A 22,381-nucleotide genomic window follows, 5' to 3' on the forward strand; every position below is an offset into this window, starting at 1 on the left:
CACCGACACGGAGGCACCAATTTCGTCACCTGTCATTTTCGAAAATTGCAGATGCTATAAAAAGGCAAATATTATTGTTTCAAGGAAGATATTTTTTACCTGAAATTCATGTGTAATGAAGAATGAATTCATATGGTTTTTTCAAGTTTGTAGACCTTAAAAAATAGCTTTTAAAAATGCCTAATTTTACGACAGTTTAAGATAACTTACGTATTCCCTGTCTTTTTTTCTCCGAAAGTATTGCAAGCAGCGTTTTCAAACTTGATACGTTTTGAGGACATAAAGTGTTCATTAGGTACATAAATTATCGCTGCCGTAGGGCAAATGTAGATTTTTATATATTGCCTCAAATTTCTCATATTGGCAAAAGTATACTCCACTGAAGTTTGAATAATAAAAAAAAACTCATCTTCGATTTTTCTTAAAATCTCGTAAATAGACAACCAAAGGCCATCATACAGTAATATAGAAAAACATGTTGCATTATTTTGTTTTTAGCGACAATATTCATGGTACAAATCAGAGCTTTTCGAGAACGCGCTGATAACTTGAGAAATCCAGAAATCGGAACGGAAAAGTGGCAATGAGCTTCAAACGCGAGTAAACGTGACCGCATTTGGTAAAGAGAGGCTGTTTTAGCAGATAAAAGTAACTATCTTGAACACGATATTCTACAGTATCTGAATTCACTCTTATACGTAGAGCACTGAGACTTCTAATATGTGGTGCCTCTCCATTACTGACACACAGATGGAGCTGCTGTGACGGCCATGTGTTTGCAACACGTTGGGTAAAAGAATTGAATGTTGAATGAGCTCATAAACGATTCATAACAAATCTTTATCATTTGGGGCACGAAGACTGCCGCATTAGACTGAAAAACACGCTTTAAGGCAAGTTGTCATCCGTCATCTGCTCTACAATTGAATTGTTGTGCACCTGATCTCGAAGGCAATACTTTAGATGATATGGTTCAAAGTAGGGACAAAGATTACGCTTCCCGTAATTTTATAGACAAAAACATTGTGAAATTCATTTTAACGTACTATACTTAAGTTTTGCATTCGCACTGTGGATACTTGCGCACAAGTATACATACATACATACATACATACATACATACATACATACATACATACATACATACATACATACATACATACATACATACATACATACATACATACATACATACATACATACATACATACATACATACATACATACATACATACATACATACATACATTACATACCTGATACCTTACATAACTGATACCTCGTGAGATTACATAACTGATACCTCGTGAACCGCTTCGCGCTCGCCAACCATCTCTCCCCGTCCCTCTTGCGGCCACTCTCTTCAACTGCTAGGAGTTCCACAACATCACGATAGGTAGCCATTCACAGTGCGAATGCAAAACTAAAGTATACTACGTTAAAATAAATTTCACAATGTTTTTTGTCAATAAAATTACGGGAGGCGTAATCTTCGTCTCTACTTTGAACCATATGATCTAAAGTATTGCCTCCGAAATCTGGCACACAGCAATTCATTTGTAGAGCAGACGACGGATGACAACTTGCCCTAAAGCGTGTTTTTCAGTCTAATGCGGCAGTCTTCGTGCCCCAAATGATAAACATTTGTTATGAATCGTTTATGAACTCATTCAACATTCAATGTTCTTACCAAACGTGTTGAAAACACATGGCCGTCACAGCAGCTCCATCTGTGTGTCAGTAATGGAGAGGCACCACATATTAGAAGTCTCAGTGCTCTACGTATAAGAGTGAATTCAGATACTGTAGAATATCGTGTTCAAGATAACTACTTTTATCTGCTAAAACAGCCCTTCTTCACAAAATGCGGCCACGTTTACTCACGTTTGAAGCTTATTGCCGCTCTTGCGTTCCGATTTCTAGATTTGTCAACATATCAGCGCATTCTCGAAAAGCTCTGATTTGTACCACGAATATTATCGCTAAAAACAAAATATTGCAACATGTTTTTATATATTAATGTATGATGGCCTTTGGTTTTTACGAGATTTTAAGAAAAATTAAAGATGGTTTTTTTATTCAAATTTCAGTAGAGTACATTTTTGCCAATTGGAGAAATTTGAGGCAATATATAAAAATTTCCATTTGCCCTACGGCAGCAATAATTTATGTACCTAATGAACACACTATATCCTTAAAACGTGTTAAGTTTGACAACGCTGCTTGCATTACTTTCGTAGAAAAAAAAATGGGGAATACGTAACTTATGTTAAACTGTCGCAAAATTAGACATATTTAAAAGTTGTTTTTTAAGGTCTACAAACTTGAAACCGCTTGAATTCATTCAATAGACATGAATTACAGGTTAAAAATATCTTCCTTGAAACAAAAATATTTATCTTTTTATAGCATCTGCAATTTTCGAAAAGGACAGGTGACGAAATTGGTGCCTCCGTGTTGGTGAAGTTTGATTTTTTTTTTTGAGGGTAATGCCGTTAATCATGAAACGAAGTTGACTTTCGGGCTACCTGGTGAGAGGTGCACGAAATATAAAATACTCAATGAAATCTAAAATATCAACTTTTGGACCCGTGTCGATCTCTCGTGGAATCACTCAGCAGCGATTGCCTATGGGGCATGGTCAGCACGGTGTACCATTTTTCTTGTAGTATACCAATAAATCAGGATAACCTTCTACACTTAAAAGGGCTCTGCTACACTTTTTGAGCACGGTCAGATAACGCTGCCGAGTGGTAGTAGAGACTCCCGAGAACACGTGAACGAAATGATATAGCGCAGCATGCGGACTGGAATTCACAATAAATTCTCCAATTCAGCTAAAAACTAATTTCTAATCCCTCGACAAATGACGGAAAACGCCTAAAAATAACACGTAGATTACCCATCTATAAGCCATTTGTTCATTTCAACATGGCGCGCTTGGTTGTTACAGAGATCGCCGCGAGAGGTCGTCGCTTGTGCATGCGCGCGCGCACGATCGTGCTGAAAAAACCGCGTATTGGAGAAAAAAAAATACTCAAGGTCGCAAGGAGCGGGTGGCGTTTTTTGTTTGCCCCTCCAATTCCTCCCTGCTTAGAGTTACCATATATGCTACCTTAACGTATACAGTAACTCTATCCCTGCTTAGCTTACAGCATTTTCCTTGGGACGAGAGAAGATAGGATGCGATTGCAGCCTGAGACAAATCTTTGTAACTTCGCTCGTACTGGACGGATTCTTAAATTTTTTTTGACATTGAATTTATGAGACGTACGATACGCTTTTCCAGTGAATTAATCTCATGGTAACTCAAAAGAGTGTTTCAGGGACCCTTTAAAGACCTCTGACATTAAAATTTGTTTGCGAGCTTTTTACAGTAGTTTGTTTCTTTGTATCTGGTAATGTCATAATTATATCGTAAATTCTTTAAGGCATCGTATAAATATTGCTGGCGGCGTTAATTCAAAACGATTTCGGGTCAGCTTGAAACGCCCGCCTAAATAGCATAACAAACTATGGCACCCTGTAGTAGAGAAGCGCTATACATCCACGTGTGCTCAAGCTTAGGAGACGCTGAAACACATTTTTTTCAAATAGGGAGACCCACGGGTGGTGACGAATAAAACGATGGGGGGGGGGGGGGGGGGCTTTCCCGAAAAGGATCGAGGATTAAAAAATTGATGGAGTGGAAATGATTGCACAGAAGTGAAGCCTTTCTTCTGGGAAGATGGCGGCCGTCTCACTAAATCATGATAAAGTACCACCGTTCCGCGCTTAAACACGAACGCTTAAACACGAAGCGTTTCTCTCGCATGCCCAACGAGATAAATGTGTGAACTTCTGCCGGTCACAAAGTGCGTCTTACAGTTAGTAGTTTTCCTTAGTGAGCCTCTAATTGGAGGCAGATTTTTTTGAAAATTCAGTCATCCATAATCGTTTCTGTGTGTTATTTCGTCGGCAACAACTATATTTTAATATAGAACTATCGTAGCAATTACATAACATATATCAAAGCCACTTGATCTTTAAATGGGCACTATCAGAAAAAGCGTTTTCCCGCCATGTGGCAGGGGCAAAAGGTGGCTTCACTTCTGCTGGCAAGGCATTGCGGGAGCTTCGACTCAACCAATACTTAAAAACAATGGTCTTTTTTGGGGACCTTCGACGCAACAATTTTCATCTGTCTGTCTATCCATATGCACATTTTTCTGTCTGTCCACTCCTACCAGCATCGGGTACTTGAAATGGCCAACCCAATTCGCAGCGACCACCTATGTTGCTCAAGGTTGAGCGTTCATGATTGTGGAATTGTCAATTAAAAAGCAAATATTGCGCATGTCTAGGGTACAATAACAACACGCATATATTCTGCATACGCATCTCTAACTAGAGAACGCATACATAAGTAATTTTAAGGACGGTAGCGCTTATCACGCTGCGCTTAACATGCATCGCTTGCACGGAATGGGGAACGCTTTGCTAAGACGAGATGGTGGTGACACCTACCCATCGCCTCGCGTTCTACACCTTCTCACCTCTGAGACGGGCGCGCACGGCCATGCGCTTTGTTTTCCAAAAGGAACAGCCAGATAGCGCTCATGTCTCACGTGTGACGTCACTTGATGTGCTCCCTCGCCTTCGATGCACGCTCGAGGCACTCTAAAGCAGCGCTTGCGGAATACCATTAGCCGATTTTCTTGCGTAGAACATAAAATAAATGTTTTGTTCACTCTCTCCACACGCAAGACTATCGTGTTTTGATGACATTTCCAGATTACACGCAGATACGGGGCCAATCTTTTTAATGATCCTTGTTTCCCCCTCAGAAAAAAAAAGGAAAGCCTTCCTGGCGAAAACAGCCAACATCACCTCGAGAGCAGCCCGACAACAAAGTGAGACGGGTGACGAACAATAGTCCTCACTGGGTGCCAGTGGTGGTTTTGCGCTACTGCGTGCTCTGCTCTTGACCTCTGCTAAAGTGAGCTAGAATCTATTCTAGCTCACTTTACCTCTGCACCGTCACAAGCGGATCCCCGGTCTACGTGAAAATACAGACGATGTTGATTCTTCCTGAATACTCGGAAGAGCGCGCATCCTAACTTTACAACCAAATAAAAATATTGTCAAGGCAACGCGATCGCCACTAATAAACGGTCAGATGTGGCTTTGCATGAAAGACTATCAAACAACACAAGCATCTCGAGTTTCCCATTTGGTGCCGGGGTCCTTCAACATTGAGTCCTTTGGAGTGTTTGTGTTCTTAGAATGACAATTATTTCCTCGTTCAAGAATATTTTAGCTAGCTGGAGCGCATGTGTATTTGAGCAACTAGGGGGAACGAAGCCTGTTCCAAATTGAGAATATTTCATTTCTGATTTGGAAACGCTATCCTAACTGGGAATGCATTCCCAACTAGTCCCAGTAGGCAACTGGGAATTGACAACTGTTCCCAAATGGCAACTGGGATGCATTACCAACGGTACAGTGTACTAGAAGGTGAAGTGTACCATGCGCGGTGCGTTAAAATGGAGGTGAGGGGGCCCCCACAGCGATGAAGCAGCTTTGGTGCAGCTTGGGGGCTCTAGGAGCGCTGCGAGCCAGAAAAGCGCGTGTGTTTAGCCAGTGCCTCCTCTGGTTTAGCACGTGTTGTATTGCCAGTCTGTGAAGTTTACGCGTGACTTGTGCCTCATCGCCGGTATTTCTCACCACATTGTGCTGTAGTTGAGTGAAGAATTGGCGTTGGTGTCTGCGCTTGTCTACGGGAATGAAAAAAAAATGACAAAGAGAAGGCGGGACAAGCGAGACGGCTTCTGTTTTGTGCCAAATTATAACAGCGGCTATCGCTCATGTAAGAAGGCGCGCTTCTTGTTTCGGGTGCCGCTTCAAGGTGATCTCTGGGAAGAATGGTCACGGAACATCAAGACAGGTAATCGAGTCCTCGACGAGAGCAGCATTGTTTGTGGGCGGCAATTCGAGACAAGGTACATACAGCGAAATTTTCAGACCACAATTAACGGTAAGAGCATTGAGATCCCCCGAGATCGACCACTCTTATCAAAGCATGCCATTCCGACTATTTTCCCGGATACTCCCAAGTATTTTTCAAAGGCACTGCCGAAAAAAATGGAAGGATCGCAACCTTAGCGGTCAGATTCTTCCCAAACCGAAGCGATTAAGACGTGAGAACAACACAGTGGAAGAAGTTGCGTCTAACTATGTTAACCGAGAAAGTTCAGTCGATAATATTCCTGAACAGGAATGTCAAAGATTGTCGAACGATGTTGACCGTGACGGTGCAATTGATAAACCTCCTCAACATGAATGCCAAGGTCTGTCATTTTCAAAGCTCACCATTCCAAGTGCGTGGTCGGAAATTTTCCTGCCGTGTGTTGGGGAGTCATTTCATTATGCTGAGTTAGAAGCCGACGCTGTCGAGCATAACAAGGTAGCTTTGAAGAGACTCTTTCAGATTAAGAAGCAAGCCGGTGGTGCGACCGCCGAAGTCCTCATCAGAGGAAAAAAAAAGTGGCGCCAAGAGGAACTCGTAACACGAGAGGAGGTAGAGTTACTGATAAACAATGTAAGCAAGTTGACTTTCTGCCCTGGCGGGGGAATGGAGCCTTTAGCTGGCAAATGCCCTTCGTTTAATGGGGAGTTCTTTTCGAAGAACTGCACGCTTGTCGTAGCAGATGCCCTCGGTGTTTGTGTTCACTGTAAGTATCACAGGAACCTGATACTCAACCAGCTTTTCAGAAGATGGTGTCCGAAGGTATCTGCCAAACAAAGTCCTCGCAATATACGGCGTAATCTACGGAGAACAAAAGCCAAACATAGCAACGCAAGAATTAGCTTGAGTCATATGAAAACAAAAAAATGAGCAGTTATCTGAAAAAGCGGTAGCTGAAAGAATTAGAGGCCTTCCTGAGAAGCAGCGAGCAGCAGTCAAAGCATGTTTTGAAGCAGCACAGAGAATGTCAAGAAAAGGAATGATGTATGAAAATGAATGGCTTCTTGAGTGCGTGCTGATGCGCATGCGAAGACCTAAGCTGTACAAACACACGAGAAAGCACGACATTCTGGCTTTACCAGGCCGCATTCGTCTAAAGAGGGCAATACAGCACTTCCAGAGCGACTTTGGTTTTAACCCAAGTGTATTCAAAGGTCTCCAAGAAAAAAACGAAGGACATGGACGAGCACAGTCGGCATGGCATCATAGTATTCGACGAAATGAAGCTGTCTGAACAAGTGTGAACAGGTAAACTGTTTCATTATTTTTAATTGGATGGTCCATGTGTTTCACCGTATGTGCTGTTAGTTTCTTCGTGTTCATTCATCTCGGCTTGCGTCTTTACCTCTTTCAGGCTTCATAGAAGGATTTGTTGGTCTAGGTCTGTTCGTGACTGAAGGCTCCGGAAAAGAACTTGCAGATCACGGGCTAGTCGTAGTATTTCAGCCTTTCACAGGTATGAAGTACAGTAAGAGTTTGAGCATGAAAGCTGTCTTAAAATTTGTCTTATTGGGCCATAGTGTCGATACTTCTTGTGCATTATGTTGCGAGATTTATAATAGTATACGCAAACATGCTTCTCATTTTCAGGTATATGAATGCAAATTCTTGGCATATTTGCGACCAAGGGCAACGTAAAAGCCAACATTCTTGTAAAGATCATCCTCGAGTGCACGTTACTCTGTGAAAATGCGGGGCTGCATGTTGATTAAGTAACTTGTGATGGTGCAAGTTGGAACCGTAGTATGTGGAGGTACAAGGTAAGATTCGCTGACTTTCTTGTAGGATGCTTGCTTGTCATGAAAAGTACTAAATATTTCTTATCCACTTCTCATTTTAATACCCCACTGTACAGTTACAAGATTCCCTCCTTTTAAGCATAAACTCCGCGAATCATACTGTTTCCGAATTTATTTTGAATTACAAAATCTGCCTCAAGCACCAAGCCCCAGTGCACTCATCCTGTGGATGACACCCCTGCCCTGCATTTTTTTTTCTGACTTCCCGCACCTGCTTAAGAATGTTAGAAATGATTTTCTAGACACTGTGTTTAACACGCCGGCGAAACGAGTCCATGCATATAACATAAAGGGAGCATGGAAATTAGATAATGAAAGTGTAACCTTGAAAGTTAGGCCGCATTTTAGCAGGCTGCATCTTTTTCACAACGGTTTTGCGAAACAGAGAGTAGGACCAGCACTCCTTCTTTTTAGTGATGAGGTACCTAAAGGACTGATCTTCTACCGAAAACAAATTGAAAGACTCTAGGCCCGAGAAATGTGACAGAAGCTTTCATTTTAAGATTTTCAAAATAATCAAAATAATGACGTCGCGTGTGCCAGCAACAGCGTTCAGACCAGAATCTCCTGAAGCCGACTTTTTAAGGTAGTTTCTAGTGTTTCTTAACGAGTGGGAGTCGCACTCTCATAGCTCAAAATACGGATTTTTGAGCAACAGCACTGCCGAGGACCTACGGGTTACCATTCGCTCAACTCTGGACATCACTGAGTACCTTAGCTCACAGTGCAGTTTCTGTTATCTTCTAACCTGTAGGGTGAGTCAGGACAAGTTGGAAAACTTGTTTGGGATTGTGCGACAATGCAACGGCTGGAACGATCACCCAACACCTAACCAATTCTTGGTCATTGTGAATGCACTGGCCTTTTATGGTGTAGCACAGCCACCAAAGACAGGAAACTGCAGCCCTGAAGTGATCAATTCACTAGCTGGCCATTGCAATGCCAGCTTAAGCAAAACCTTATAAATGCACTTGACTGCCTTGTCGATGATGGGAAGCTCGATGACGTTGAAGCTGCTTTGGGTTTTCTTCCACCTGAAGATCATAGAAAGTATGTCACTCACCACAGCTCAAGCCGCCTAATACATTATGTTGCAGGCTATATGGCTAGGAAAGTTGCCAGAAAAACTACTTGTACTACAGGTAATGGGCTCTTGACAATAAGCAAAGAGCAGGGTCATTCAAATACCAATAATGACTTCATTAGACATTGTGATTATGGCGGCCTGTTCTACCCATCTTCTGCGCTCTCCGGTCTTGTAAGCGCTTTAGAAGAGTGATTTACAGTTTTCTTCAGTTCAAAAAAAATGAACGCACAAATCATGCAAGACTTTGCCATGTTCCTTCAAAGTGTTGACCTGCCAAGGCCAGGGTGTGACACACATCACAAGGAGCTGACACTGAGTATAGAGAAATTTTATGTACTTCTTCATTTTCGATTATATGCTAAGTCACTGAACAAGGAGCGCAGCTCTAAGAGACAACAGGCGAAACACCTGAAGCTGAGGCGATGTAATTGAGCAGCTTTCTTGACAGGTGCGGTTAGTAATTGATAATTTTTGGGTTTCCACGTGGGAAACTATGATCTTATTCTTTCGATAAGTTTGTGTATCGTTGTGAAGATATTTTGGTTTAATCGAAAGGAGCAGCAGGGCTGAAAAAATGTTTGAATGAAAAATAAAGTTCAGAATTATGTTTGTCTCTTGGTGTCTTTGCTTGTGCACGACCAGTCACAAAAGTAGACGCAGCATGCAGACGCATTCGCTTGAAGCTTCTCGACTGCTTAGCATGAGAAGCAATATAAAAGATATAAAACATGCATGACTGAACACAGACACTCGTATGCATTAGATAGATATGTTTAAGCTTTTTGAGTTAATGCGTTTTTATCCAATATCAATTGAACGTATGTCACTGCTTGATAATATTCCTGAATTTAAAAAAAATACATGCTCGACTGAACGACAGCACTAACAAGGTGTGGGTTCGAGCTAGTTGGTATTCCATAATCACCACTTCTTGCGCAAAATTTTGTAGACATCAGACGCAAATGGAAGTTTGCGCCTGTCCGTGTCTGTTTCGTCCGTTGTCTAAGAAATTTTGCGCAAGTGGTCACAGCACTAAAATGTGATGCTGCCTGTGTGGAAGGGCTATATTTCATGATAAGGTGGCGTTGCAGTGGTTATTATTTGCATAAACAGCCGCATTTGCACGACAACTCGGAACAATACAAAACTAAGCCGCGCAAACCACTCAAAGGGGTATCACCGCAGCTAGCGTAGCGCTCCTGTGGCCAGTAGCGTCCTCTGATGGCGCGCGGAGCGGTCATCGCAAGAAGGACCCTCTTTCCGGTGCCGCACGACACACTTCCCCTTCCAGTACACTGTACCAACGGGAACCAGTTGAAACCAGTTGGATTACCAGTTACGAATTTTTACCTAGCTTATTGTTTCACTTCAGCGTCCCTTTATTATCAGGGTGTCTACCAAATCAGCGATTCAAACCATCGCCGGGATTTCCAGGTTTTCCCCGAGAATATTCTTGCAAAACTCCACGAGTGGCACATAAGTTTCTGCCACGTCAATAAGAGAAGGCACCATCACACTCGTCTAGTAAGCATATGTGTTAAGCATTGTATGTCGATTTTTCTAAGCTTTCCAACAGCTGAAATTACTTTAATGGAGATGTTGAATGTATGAAATGTGTAAAATCAAAAAAAATCTATATAAAATACTATTTCGGTGTTACCAGCAGCGCTCACAAGTTCATCCCAGTGGCGCCAGCGAAAGTTTACATCTTTACCTATCTCCGGCCAACATTGCCATGTCTATTCATCGATCAACGATTTCTTGTTCTGATTTCATACGAAAAATTGAGAAAAATTTTCACAACTAGGGCCGATGACGACACCGCCGAGCCAAGCACCTTGGTTGTCATATCGCAGTGAATCACAAATATTGCGTAGACATATTCATGGTATGTTTCTCGTGGACATTCCGACTGTCTAGTTGATATCCATCGATATCTAAACTACGAAGATTAGATGTACCCACGACTATGAAAAGCTCAGCCAAGTAATGTTGCAGGTACCACATGGACACTGAATGGACATTCAATAGATATACATAGACAATGTCATTTAGTAAATAAAAGGTATTTCATGCACTTCACACACTTACCGCATGTAGTTGGTGTGTTAGACCAGCGGTCCCACGGCAGTCTTGCTCATTGCCGCTCAGCTGTACTTTATAGAAAGCATCAAAGGCGTGTGGCTGGTCGGACTGATTCATGTGTGGGGTGCTATACTTACAGAAAGCATCGACACCAGCCTCATGGTGTCGATGCTTTCTGTAAGTCTAGCACAACACCTAAGAGCCTGACTGAAGTAGGAGCGCAGGTCTGTAGCACACAAAACTAAACATACAGCAAGCCTGAAGGAAGTTCGGGGCTGGGAATAACTCTGCTTTGTTTCTCTCGAGCTTCCTGTTCTCCTCTGTTTCTTTCTTTTTTAGATTTTTCTGTCTTTCTTTCTTCCCTATTCTTCGATCTACTTTCCTTGCCCTTACTACCTGTCTTCCTTTTCTATCTCTTTATATTTCTCACTTGCTTCATCTTTTCAATTTGTTATGTGGTTTTGCTTGCATTACACCAAGCAACGATAGTCGAGGCCCCTAAAGTACTTCACACTTGAAAGCACCTTCGGGCTGCATGATTTCGCACTATCATATACGGCAGAACTAACACCACACGTTAATTTAATGGCCATTCACGCGCTTTATTTTCTCGCTAATTGTAGGTGTGCGCATTACGCATGCTCGAACTTACATATCCATTTAAGTTTGAGCATTTTCTAGATTTTTCGTGCCAGTGCATATTTATCATTCTAAACGTCAACTAAAGCGCTTCTGGAAGACAGAAATGTCTGCAATGTATTTGATGTTGAGAGCACGTATATGCGACATCATTTGCGACGTGTGCTTTTCGTCTAAGAGAAAAGTGCATATGACGTAAATAATACATAGGATCTTTAAACTGTAAAGATGGCACATAATGGCAATGCCGATTAAATGTTATCGATAGACATAGACGTATAGATCTTATTTTTATGTTGTCATCAACATGAAAATAAGCACGTAGAACAAATAATATACAATGAAAAAGTGAGAAGACACACACACATACAGTCCCAGAGAAAGAAAAATTTGTGAGATTAACATAAAAATGATCACTTTTATACACAACAGACGTGTATGGCACTATATTTAGCACTATAGTAGTATTGTGCCGATAATGAAAAAAACAATAGAAGCCAGACCTTTATTTGCTCGTATCACGTTAAAGTTACAGGACATGTGCTGCAGTAAAAGACGGCACATTAACTTCGGCCACGGTGACTGTGTGCTGTTCCCCGCTCGAAATGCGACAGCCTTGGCTGGGTATTGAACATGCATCGTCGAGCATAGCAGCTTAATGTGTCAGTTACCACAGGAGGTGCGACACTTAGAAAGCTTTCATGCTCAGCCAAGGTTTGCACATTGATTCATCAAAACTAGTTGCACTTCAACGACGATACAAGATGTATAGATGCCCATAAATTTGGACTTGTGTGACTTGCAAGAGCGTCAGTTCGTAAAATTAATCCGCGGCTGCTTATGGAGGCTCCATCACACTAATACACATTATTTCTAGAAGTAACCACTGTTCAAAAGTATTAGCCCACAACACTTTATTCTTTTTCTATGCCCCAGAGCAGCTCGCCTGCGTTTCAATGGAAGCAAGTTTCTTAATTAAACTTTTTGCAGATTTACTGCAAAAGAAACACTTTTTCACTCTTTTTAAGCAGAACTCTATGCACTGTAACTGTATGTTGTATGAACTGTAAAAAATGCACTCATTACAGGGCCTAGATGAAGGAAAAACATTGGATATCACAAGAAAACAGCACAGGTTTCAAACCCAATATTTTTTGGCGTGTGGTGCAGTCTACCAGCGTGGGGTTCCTTTAGCACACATAAAATGTAAAAAACCAAATAATTATACATTGAATCTAAAAAACATTCATAACACAACCAACCACCTAAACACATAGCAGCGCTTGCAAGAAGCATTTCTGGCAGACATAACGTCACCATGCATTCATGCGTAATAGGTCATGAATAAAGGTTGCATATAATTACTTTAATGCAGCAGTAACTTGGCCGAGATATTTTTTATTTGTCTTACTTTTCATACTGACTCGAAGAGATGTGGTCTGTCTTTTAGTTTATACAATCCATAAATAAGAAACTATTGGCTTGAAAAGTGTTAAAGTGTGGCACTAACATGTACCAAACAACCCTAGTGATAGTGCCAGCAGTACTGGTGTATGAAGACAATAGAAGCACAGCAAAGAACTAAGGCTGAGATCAAAAAGGCCAGCAAGTTTCAATTAATGGGTATTCTAGAATCTCAAGGAGCATTATTTTATACACGCAGAAGCAAGATGTGTCAACTGAAAAATGCACTATGTAAACTCTGACCAAAGAATACAAAAAGTGTTATATTTTAAAGCATGTGAGGTGATCAATGTATAATAAGCCAATTGCATTTGTGTTTGGACAAGTGCTTCCTGAGGTTGCTTTGTGACGCAAAAGCCTAGGTAAATAATGGGCATTAATGCGGTCGATCGCCTGCGTAAATGTGCAGGTGCTCAGTCAATGAGAAACTTTGGGAGAAGGCCCGAGAACACAGGTGGCACTTGTGAGGTTGCTCATTCGAGTGAGTGCTCAAGTGTCTTACCAGAGTGGAACTAATCGAAAAGCTGCTAGGACAGAAGTGGCATTTATGTGGTCGCTCGCCTTTGTGGGTGCACAGGTGGTCTATCAAATGGGATTTTCGTGAAAAGCTCTGAATGCAGAGGTGCCACTTATGTGGCCTCTCGCCTTTGTGGCACGTAGGTGAACTACCAAATTCAATCTTTGTGAGAAGTACTGGGGACACAGATGGCACTGAAATGGCCGCTCGCCTGTGTGAACCCTCATGTGCACTTTTAGATGGGACAAGTGGTCAGTTTCATAATCACAAAAGTGACAGAGATGGCACGATCTGCAATGTGTCTTCTTACCGTCCTTAGTTGCCTGACCACTGGTTGACCTCAGAGCTGTACAAAGTAAACAAGAGAAGTGATTTTGTACCTTTTTTACGAAAGAGAATTGTGATGAAATTGCATTACACTTTGACGACTTGAAACTTTTTATCACACCAATACATAACTGCAATAACACCTCATTATTTCAAACTCTTTATTTAGAAATACTGCATACTGTGAAGAATTTTAGTGTCCCTGTACACAATGTATATTTGTACGCATAAATGGAAGGGGTGGTTAGCACCAATCGGACAACATATATAGCTTTGCGTGCAATGCGCTTTTTCCCAATTCGGATTTCGCTGCATATCCATAGAAGCGATGAGCCTTGAAAGCCAGAAGGCAATGCAATGTAGTGATAGTAATAATGAGTTAACAGAGAAATGCCCGCAGTCTTGCTTTTGCCAGTGCAAAAAAATAATAATAGAAAACGTGCTCTCATGATCAGTCGAAAACAAGATGGGCTTCGCTGCACTAGAGTAGCGTCACGCAGACAGCATGTCACATGCTTCTAGGTCGTCAGCAATACAACATTGTTGGACCTAATAATAAATGAGAACTAACAGACAAAGATGCCAAGGAAAGTATATGAGATTAGCAGTAAGCTCTAGGCTGGAAGACATCAAGTGCAGTTCGATCATGAGCAGCTTGTTAAGAATATTTTTCAAGTTTATACTTTAATTATACCAAAAGATACATCAATTATAACCTCAATAACCAAATGAAGTTGAGCCTATTTTATATATTGAGTGTAGATTCCCACAGCATAGTGTGTTACGACAGACATCTTAATATAGTTCTCATAAGTATTTTGCAACACAGTGTTTAACTAACTGATGACAACAAAGAAGCATTCATATTGAAAAATGCTGCAATGTAACATAATTCAACAACTCACAAATAAAAACTATAAAAACACAAATACCAGAAAGATATTCAGATCTCGTAAAAACAGCAAAATTAAAAATGAGCCCTCCAATGGATTTCAATCCAGAGATTTATTTGCAGGTAATAAAAACTCTGCATTGGTAATAAAAACCCAGCAGCTCTGCATTGAACATGAGAAAGAACATTGATATCGATCACAGGAATCACAATATAAAGGTCCACCTCATATTGAAGGCTAAGTGAAAAATGACATCAAGTCCAATGCAAAACAATACAAGAGCACGATAACTAACTAGGCCACACGTGACCTGGTGCAAATGTTACCGAACACCGGAAGTGAAGAAAAAGTGTTTACACAAACATGACACAGCATGCTTCTGATTATGATAACTCTAAATTGATTTGGCTCAGAACTGCATTGGCTCTTCAATAGAAAAGTGTAACGCTAGTCTGAAGAGAACATTGCTTTTGTTCAATTAGGAAACCAGCAGTACGTTTAATAAACAAGTACCTTCACGTGCTCTTTGGCCAAAAGTACATGTAAAAAGAAAGTAATATGAAAGAAATAAAAGCACACAAGACCCGCATCTCACTAAAAATTATTTTACAAAGGTGAGCCTAGAAGCAGGAAAATAATCCCAGCGACATAATAATACAGGTCTCTGCATTTGTGGCTCTGAGTGTAGATTGTTTTCGAAACTACACTCATTAACTCCTGAGATTTTACAAGCTGAAACAATCGTGTGCTACAAGGCAACCCCAACAAAGCACTCAGCTTCAAATTTTATCACCAAGGCTTTTTAATTACAACACGAGTCTAAGTAGACCGGCAATGCTAAATTTAGCTTACCCTCACAATACGACTGCCACAGTCAGGATTCAGCCCTGTGATATCACCCATAGAGTTATGCTCAGAGTTTTCATAAAATATTTAGCACTGTCAGTCAGAATTTCGTAAAAACAAAAGTCAGACTCATACGATCACACGTTTCAAAAGAGGAGCTAAAGGAACTCCTTCTGAACCTTTCACTTGCATTTGTGCATGCGCAAGTGCCTGCTGGTGGTGCTTTTCCACGCAGAAGTCTGAGGACATAATGGGCACTTGAACGGTCGGTCACCTGTGTGCGAGAGCAGATGCTTTTTCAACGTGGACTTGTGAGAGAAGCTCCGGGAACACAGGTGGCACTTGTGTGGTCGCTCGCCATTGTGGGTGTATAGGTGTTCTTTCAAATGGTGTTTATGTGAAAAGCTCTGAGGGCAGAGATGGCACTTATGTGGCTTCTCGCCTTTGTGGGCACGTAGATGAGCTACCAAATTGGATTTTTGTGCGAAGTACTGAAAACACACATGGCACTGAAATGGCCGCTCGCCTGTGTGAACCCTGACATGGTTTTTCATACTAGACAATCTATCAGTCTCGTATTCACAGGAGCTGCAGCGGTGGCGGCGTCCCTGCTGCGACTTCTCACCGTTCCCACTTCTTGGATGCGTGGACCTCTTCGGTGCTGCACACACAGAAAAAAATAATAACAGAACAGGTAATTTTTGAATCCCTTTAAACAGCACAGCTCTTTAAGTGTTTCATTGGGCCAGGTTATGTGACTAGCTCCACAGAAAGCGAGTATGTGCCAAGTATCTCCGAACATAGCACAGCAGGCATAGTGAAGTTTAACAACAGGTTGGGAAAGGGAAGTGATAGTGACATACCCATGTACAGCGTAGCATAGCGAGAAATGGGAAAGTGAACTGAGCAGGACACACAGTGACGAAGGGGTTAAGAGGAAGAAAGAGAGGGCACCATAGAAGGGGATAAGGAAGGAGACAAATAAGAAAAATGGAGCTAAAGAAGAAGTTAATGGAAGAAACGAGAAAGGAGAAAAGGAAAGACCTGAATCTGTATTTACCTTTTGCCATTTCCACTGTTTACTCAAAATGCACAGGCATGGAAATGGTTTGAACTTCTTTACCAAGGAGACTTAATGAAGATAAAATTACATCACTCATTATCATAAACAACAAGAATGTTTGTTTAGGAGACATTTTTTTACCACTTGAGTCCTTTACTAAGCACACATAAAATCTAAGTGCTTGAGTATTTTTGCTTTCATTTTTATGACAATGTAGCTGCGATGTTCATAATGTTAAAATTTTCACGAAATTATTGAAAAGATAATACAATATTATTATTAAACCGCTTCTTTGCTCAATAAGTCTTCACGGCACTTTTCAGATAGAGAGCACAGCACAAGGACCAATAAAATTTGTACAGTGCACAAGTATGTAATTGAAAAGAATTAATATGTAGCAAAATTTACAGAGATTAAAGCTTACCAGGTATTGTACAATATTAGGTGAAAAGCAATCAAAGGTGGCTTCACCATCAATGACATCTCAATACTAGAATGTCAGCCCATAACTTAATGGGGCACTGCAACGGTTTCGCAAGTAACCAACGAATGCCTTAATTCAAGCAGTTTATTCTATCCTGATGGACTGTCATAAATTTAAATAATGCGTTGAGTACAAACATGATTACAGGGGTTCGCCGCATGCTTTAAGCACTTTCTACTGCATTTAGTATCAGTCAGTGGGCTTGAAAATGATGCTGGAGAGGATGAGAAGACAGCAAGTGCCTCCATCAGTGCCAATCATGACCTTTCTTTTTTTCACGGTTCACGATTTTTTTTTTCAAGTCTCGATTTTGTTTCTATGCTATTCTGGGCAAATGTGAGCACACTGCGCCATCCTTTGGTGACTTCCGTAAATATGCAGCTCCCGATGCTTAAATCAGCCAATGCCAAGAATTTTTCGAAAATGATTGTTCATTCCAGTTTACGGCATCATTCGTCAAGAGACGAGAGAGCGATCTCTGGATGACTTTGAGAGCTGTAAACTCTATACCGCATGCTAGGATATAATTCCTGAACCTCATCTTCTCAGTGGCTTTGCCTATCAGTACCCAGCTTTTTCCCACCATGCTAAAGAAGTGTTGCAGGGCCTTTCTCAGTAATAATATCATGGCACATTTCAACTCTGACCTCAATAACCAAACGATGTCAAGCCAATTTCATATATAGAACACACATTCTCCTTCTATTACATATAGTTAAGGTGTATATACTCCACGCCACATATCTGCTCGGTTTCTCAACTGTAATGAACCGAAAGAACCAAAATACCTAAATCCATGTTTCTATCACAAAATATACTATAAAAATATTAATCTATATTGCAGTCTTAGGAATGAGGCTGAAAAAAATAAAACAATGGGTCCATCTAATAAATATGCTAAAAAACACTAAATAAAGCACATAGAATGCAAAAGAAAACAAAACATATAGAGCTATATACAAAAAGGTTTATCATAAATTTGTCTTTTTTTATTCATGACGATAAGTGGGGTTTACCGTCCCAAAACCACCATATGATTATGAAAGACGCCGTAGTGGAGGGCTCCGAAAATTTCGACCATCTGGGGTTCCTTAACGTGCACCCAAATCGGAACCCACAGCCCTGCAGCATTTTCGCCTCCATCAAAAATGCAACCACCGCAGCCGGGATTCGATGTTGTGACCTGCGGGTCAGCAGCCGAGTATCTTAGGCACTAGACCCTCGCGGCGAGGTGTCTCTTTTTTTTATTCACCTGATACAATAATATTTAACTGCTGTAATCAAAGCCCATGCAAGAGTCAATATTTTGACCATGCTAAGCGTGCCTACAACAAACAAAAAACACCAGAAAGGCACAATCATTCTTACGTGAATCTAATAGATCTTATGAAAAGTACAGACAAGTGAGCCTAATAAAAAAGATCAATCACATGACACTTCATATAAAATGCAGACAACTGAAAAAAGACAAGTCACCAGAAAATTAATAAAATGACCCAATCACAATAACAAATGCAAAGGTGGTATTATCTAAAACTTTTAAAATACAGCCATTGACACAAAAGTTGAAATGCGGTGTTGTTCATCCAAACAGTACCCTTAGATTCCTTTGACATTTTGCGAGAGGAACTGAAAAACAAAAAAAGCAATAATGTTACAAATAATGAAAGAAGCCAACACTTTTCAGTTGTTAAGACATTGTATTTTCAAAAGCAGTTTTGGAATTCGTAATTGAAGCTTGAGGAGGCAATGTTTTCATGAATAATCTCCGCTTCCAGTGAAAACTCTTTTCTAACCAACTAATGCACAAAAAAACTTGAAAATCACTATCTTTTGCACATTCAGTCAAACATTGCATTACTTGTAAGAGTGCTTTGCTCAAAGCACATTCCAATCTACATGGCACTATCACTGCCACAAACCATGAACAAACAGCTACGATGAACTATGAGATGCTTCAGGAGCAGTAATTATGTACCTTTTTATACATATGCAATATCCGAGCAATAAATGGACTCTGGAAGAAGACCGTAATGACTGAGGAATAAAAAATAACTGGCTTGAATTCATAATTATGGTGAGGCATCTTTATTACTAATCCAGTAAGAATACATATTATAAAGCTACAAGTTATCGCTCTTTGTAAAACCAAACTATTTACTCAACTTTCCTGGCACCATAACAATACTGACTAGTTAAATAACCTCTTGACTTTGTCACTGAGACACATGTTTCAGAATGAAATGTTTGGTGAGAGAATGAAAATCCCATATTCTCAATTGTTCTATAACTACTCATTTGCAATGTGGCACATTTGATTGCTTAGCACATGAAATCACTATAAGCCTGTTTTCTGGAAGAAATTTCTCTAGATTTATCATTATAAAAATATTTCAAACTCTTAATAAACTTCTGCAGATAGAGGCAAGGTAAAGTCTGCCAAGTTTCAAATGAACACCACAATGACAGTATTGGTAAGATGTTAAATGTTTTATAGTTCAATAAGAAAAGCTCACTGACGATAGTAAATCTGGCATAAATAAAATTAATGACTATATTTTCACATAATAATTTCATCAAATGTCAGTCATAAATTGGCACACAAAGACTCTAATAACTTTTGCTGAATTGTAAAAAAATGCAAACGATTTGACACACTTGCAATAATATTGCTAAATGCTTAACTGCTGTCAGGAAGCGCACATGTACTAAGTATGCAACGAGACTACAAAGTATATAGACTAAATAATATACATATATTAAAAAAAAGAAGACCCACGCACACGCACTCCCAGAGAAAGCACATTTGTGAACTCAAAATTAAAAGTGATCGCTTTTGGAAACAACAGACGTACATGGCAATATAATTAGCCACTGTAGTAGTGCAGTGACGATAATGAAAACAATAATAGTCGCCAGATGTTTATCTGCTCGTACCATGTTAATGTTACAAGACATGCGCTGTAGTGAAAGACGGCACATTAACTTCGACCACGGTGACTGGATGCTGTCCCCCAGCTCGAAATGTAAACAGTCTTGGCTGGCTATTGGACATGCATCTTCGAGCATAGCAGCATGGCATTTGATCTGCTAGTTGCCATAGAGGGTGTACCACGTACGAGGCTTTCATGCTCAGCTAAGGTTAGCACATTCACTCATTGCATTAACAGCTGCATTTTGACAATGGCGCAAGATATAAAATTGCACATATATTTAGACATGTGTTTTTGCAAGAGCATCAGCTCGTGAAATTAATCCGCAGCTGCTTATGGAGGCTCCATCACACTAACACGTATGATTTCTAGAAGTAACGACTTTTAATAAATAGTAGCCCTCAACACATCATTTATCTTCCATGCAGCAGAGCAGCTTGCCCGTGTTTCGATGGAAGCAAGTTTCTTGATTAAAATTTTTCCAGTTATAATCTAACAGGAACATGTCTTTCACTCTTTTCGAACAATACTGCATGTCTTTAAGTACTACAGTTGATCAAGCGAAATTCCCACAACCAATAGCAACAATCGCGATGACTAGACTTCTCTCAAAGCCGTAGTTAGAGAATTGTGGGATGAGAAACCACATTAGTCTCAGCAATATCAATAACAAGTATGTAACAACAATCACAATAAATAAGTAAAAATACATTATTCCACTGGAGCCATTACTCAGCTTGCCTTCAAAAATGGAAGAAAAACATATGAAAACCAATTTATATATTACTGCAAACATTAAAATACACCGATCATAATTGCACAAACACGTAAATAAATTTTATCTAGGGCACCTGAAACACTTGCACAAGTGACAATACTCAGTACTAACTTCTATCTCTTAGCAATTTTATAAAGAGCTACGATATTCTTTTGTAATAGTATGGTCAAACAATTAACAAATCAGTACTTATATGCAGAAACAAGGTGAAAAAACTGCATCACATAGCCAAAAAGCTACAAAAAATGCACGCAATACAGAGCCTAGATGCAGGAAATACCCTTAGATCTCGCAAGAGAACAGTACATGTTTCGAACGCAATCTTTCTTAGCGGGTGGTGAAGATTACCAGCGTGAGATTCCTTTAGCACACATAAAATATCAACAACTACATATTTATACTTCTAACACTAAAACAATTCAAAACACAACCAACTACCTAAGGACATAGTAGTGCTCGCAAGAAGCATTTCTGGCAGCTGAACGACACCATGCACTCATCAGTGATTGGTCAAGAACAAAGATTGTATGTCATAACTTCACTGCATTGAAACCTTGGCCGAGATATTTGTTGTTTGCCTTACATTTTAAGGTGACTCCGAGAGACGTGGTCTGTCCTTCAGTCTACACTTAGTTAATGAGAAGCTAATGGCCCGAAAAGTGTTAAAGGATTCCCGTAACGTGCAGCAAGCAACACTACTGACAGTGCTAGCAGTACCAGTGTATGAAAAACAATTGAAGCACAGTGAATAATTAAGAATGAGATCAGAAAAGCCAGCAAGTTTTAATTAATGGGTTTTGTAAAATCTCAAGGAGCTTTATGCACCCAGAAGCAAGCTGTGTAACTGAAAAATGCACCATGTAAACTGTGACGAAAGAATACAAGAATAGTTACAATTTTGAAGCATGTGAAGTGATCAATGTATATGACGTCAATTGCATTTGTGTTTGCACAAGTGCCTGTTAAGGTTGCTTTTGGACACAAACCCCTCAGGACATAACGGGCATTTATGGGGCCGCTCACCCTCGTGTGCACGTATGTGAACTACCAAATTGCATCTCTGTGAGAAGTTCCGGGGACACAGATGGCACTCAAATAGCTGCTCTCCTGTGCGAACCCTCATGTGCACTTTCAGATGAAACGAGTGGTCAGACTCATCGTAACAGTGGCAGTGGTGGCTGATCCACGGTGTGTCTTCTCATCGTCCTTAGTTACCTGGTAGCTGGATGACCCTAGAGCGGCACAAAACAGACAAAACAGATGATTTTCTATCGTTTCTTACGAAAGAGAAACATCATGAAATTGCATTACACCTTTGACAACTTGAAATTTTTGATCAGACCAAAATATAGGTATAAAAACACCCCATTACTTCAAACTGTTTATTCTAATATAGTACATATTTTGAAGGATTTTAGTGGCCCTGTTCACAGTATATATTTGAGAGCATAAATGTTGA

The 22,381-nt window shown here is 40.3% G+C and overlaps 1 protein-coding gene across 1 annotated transcript; it reads right to left on the reverse strand.

Annotated features, from left to right (window-relative positions):
• Positions 1 to 12,108: 12,108 nt before the first annotated feature.
• LOC142769320 (uncharacterized) lies at positions 12,109 to 22,127 on the reverse strand. Its single transcript, XM_075872466.1, has 3 exons — positions 21,946 to 22,127; positions 18,809 to 18,840; positions 12,109 to 16,325 (listed from the first exon to the last, which is right to left on the reverse strand). The coding sequence occupies exons 1-3, from the start codon at positions 21,978 to 21,980 to the stop codon at positions 15,847 to 15,849; spliced, it is 546 nt and encodes a 181-aa protein (XP_075728581.1). The 5' UTR covers positions 21,981 to 22,127; the 3' UTR covers positions 12,109 to 15,846.
• Positions 22,128 to 22,381: the final 254 nt, after the last annotated feature.

Source organism: Rhipicephalus microplus, chromosome 8 (assembly GCF_043290135.1).
Source record: "Rhipicephalus microplus isolate Deutch F79 chromosome 8, USDA_Rmic, whole genome shotgun sequence".
Classification (NCBI taxonomy): Eukaryota; Metazoa; Arthropoda; class Arachnida; order Ixodida; family Ixodidae; genus Rhipicephalus; species Rhipicephalus microplus.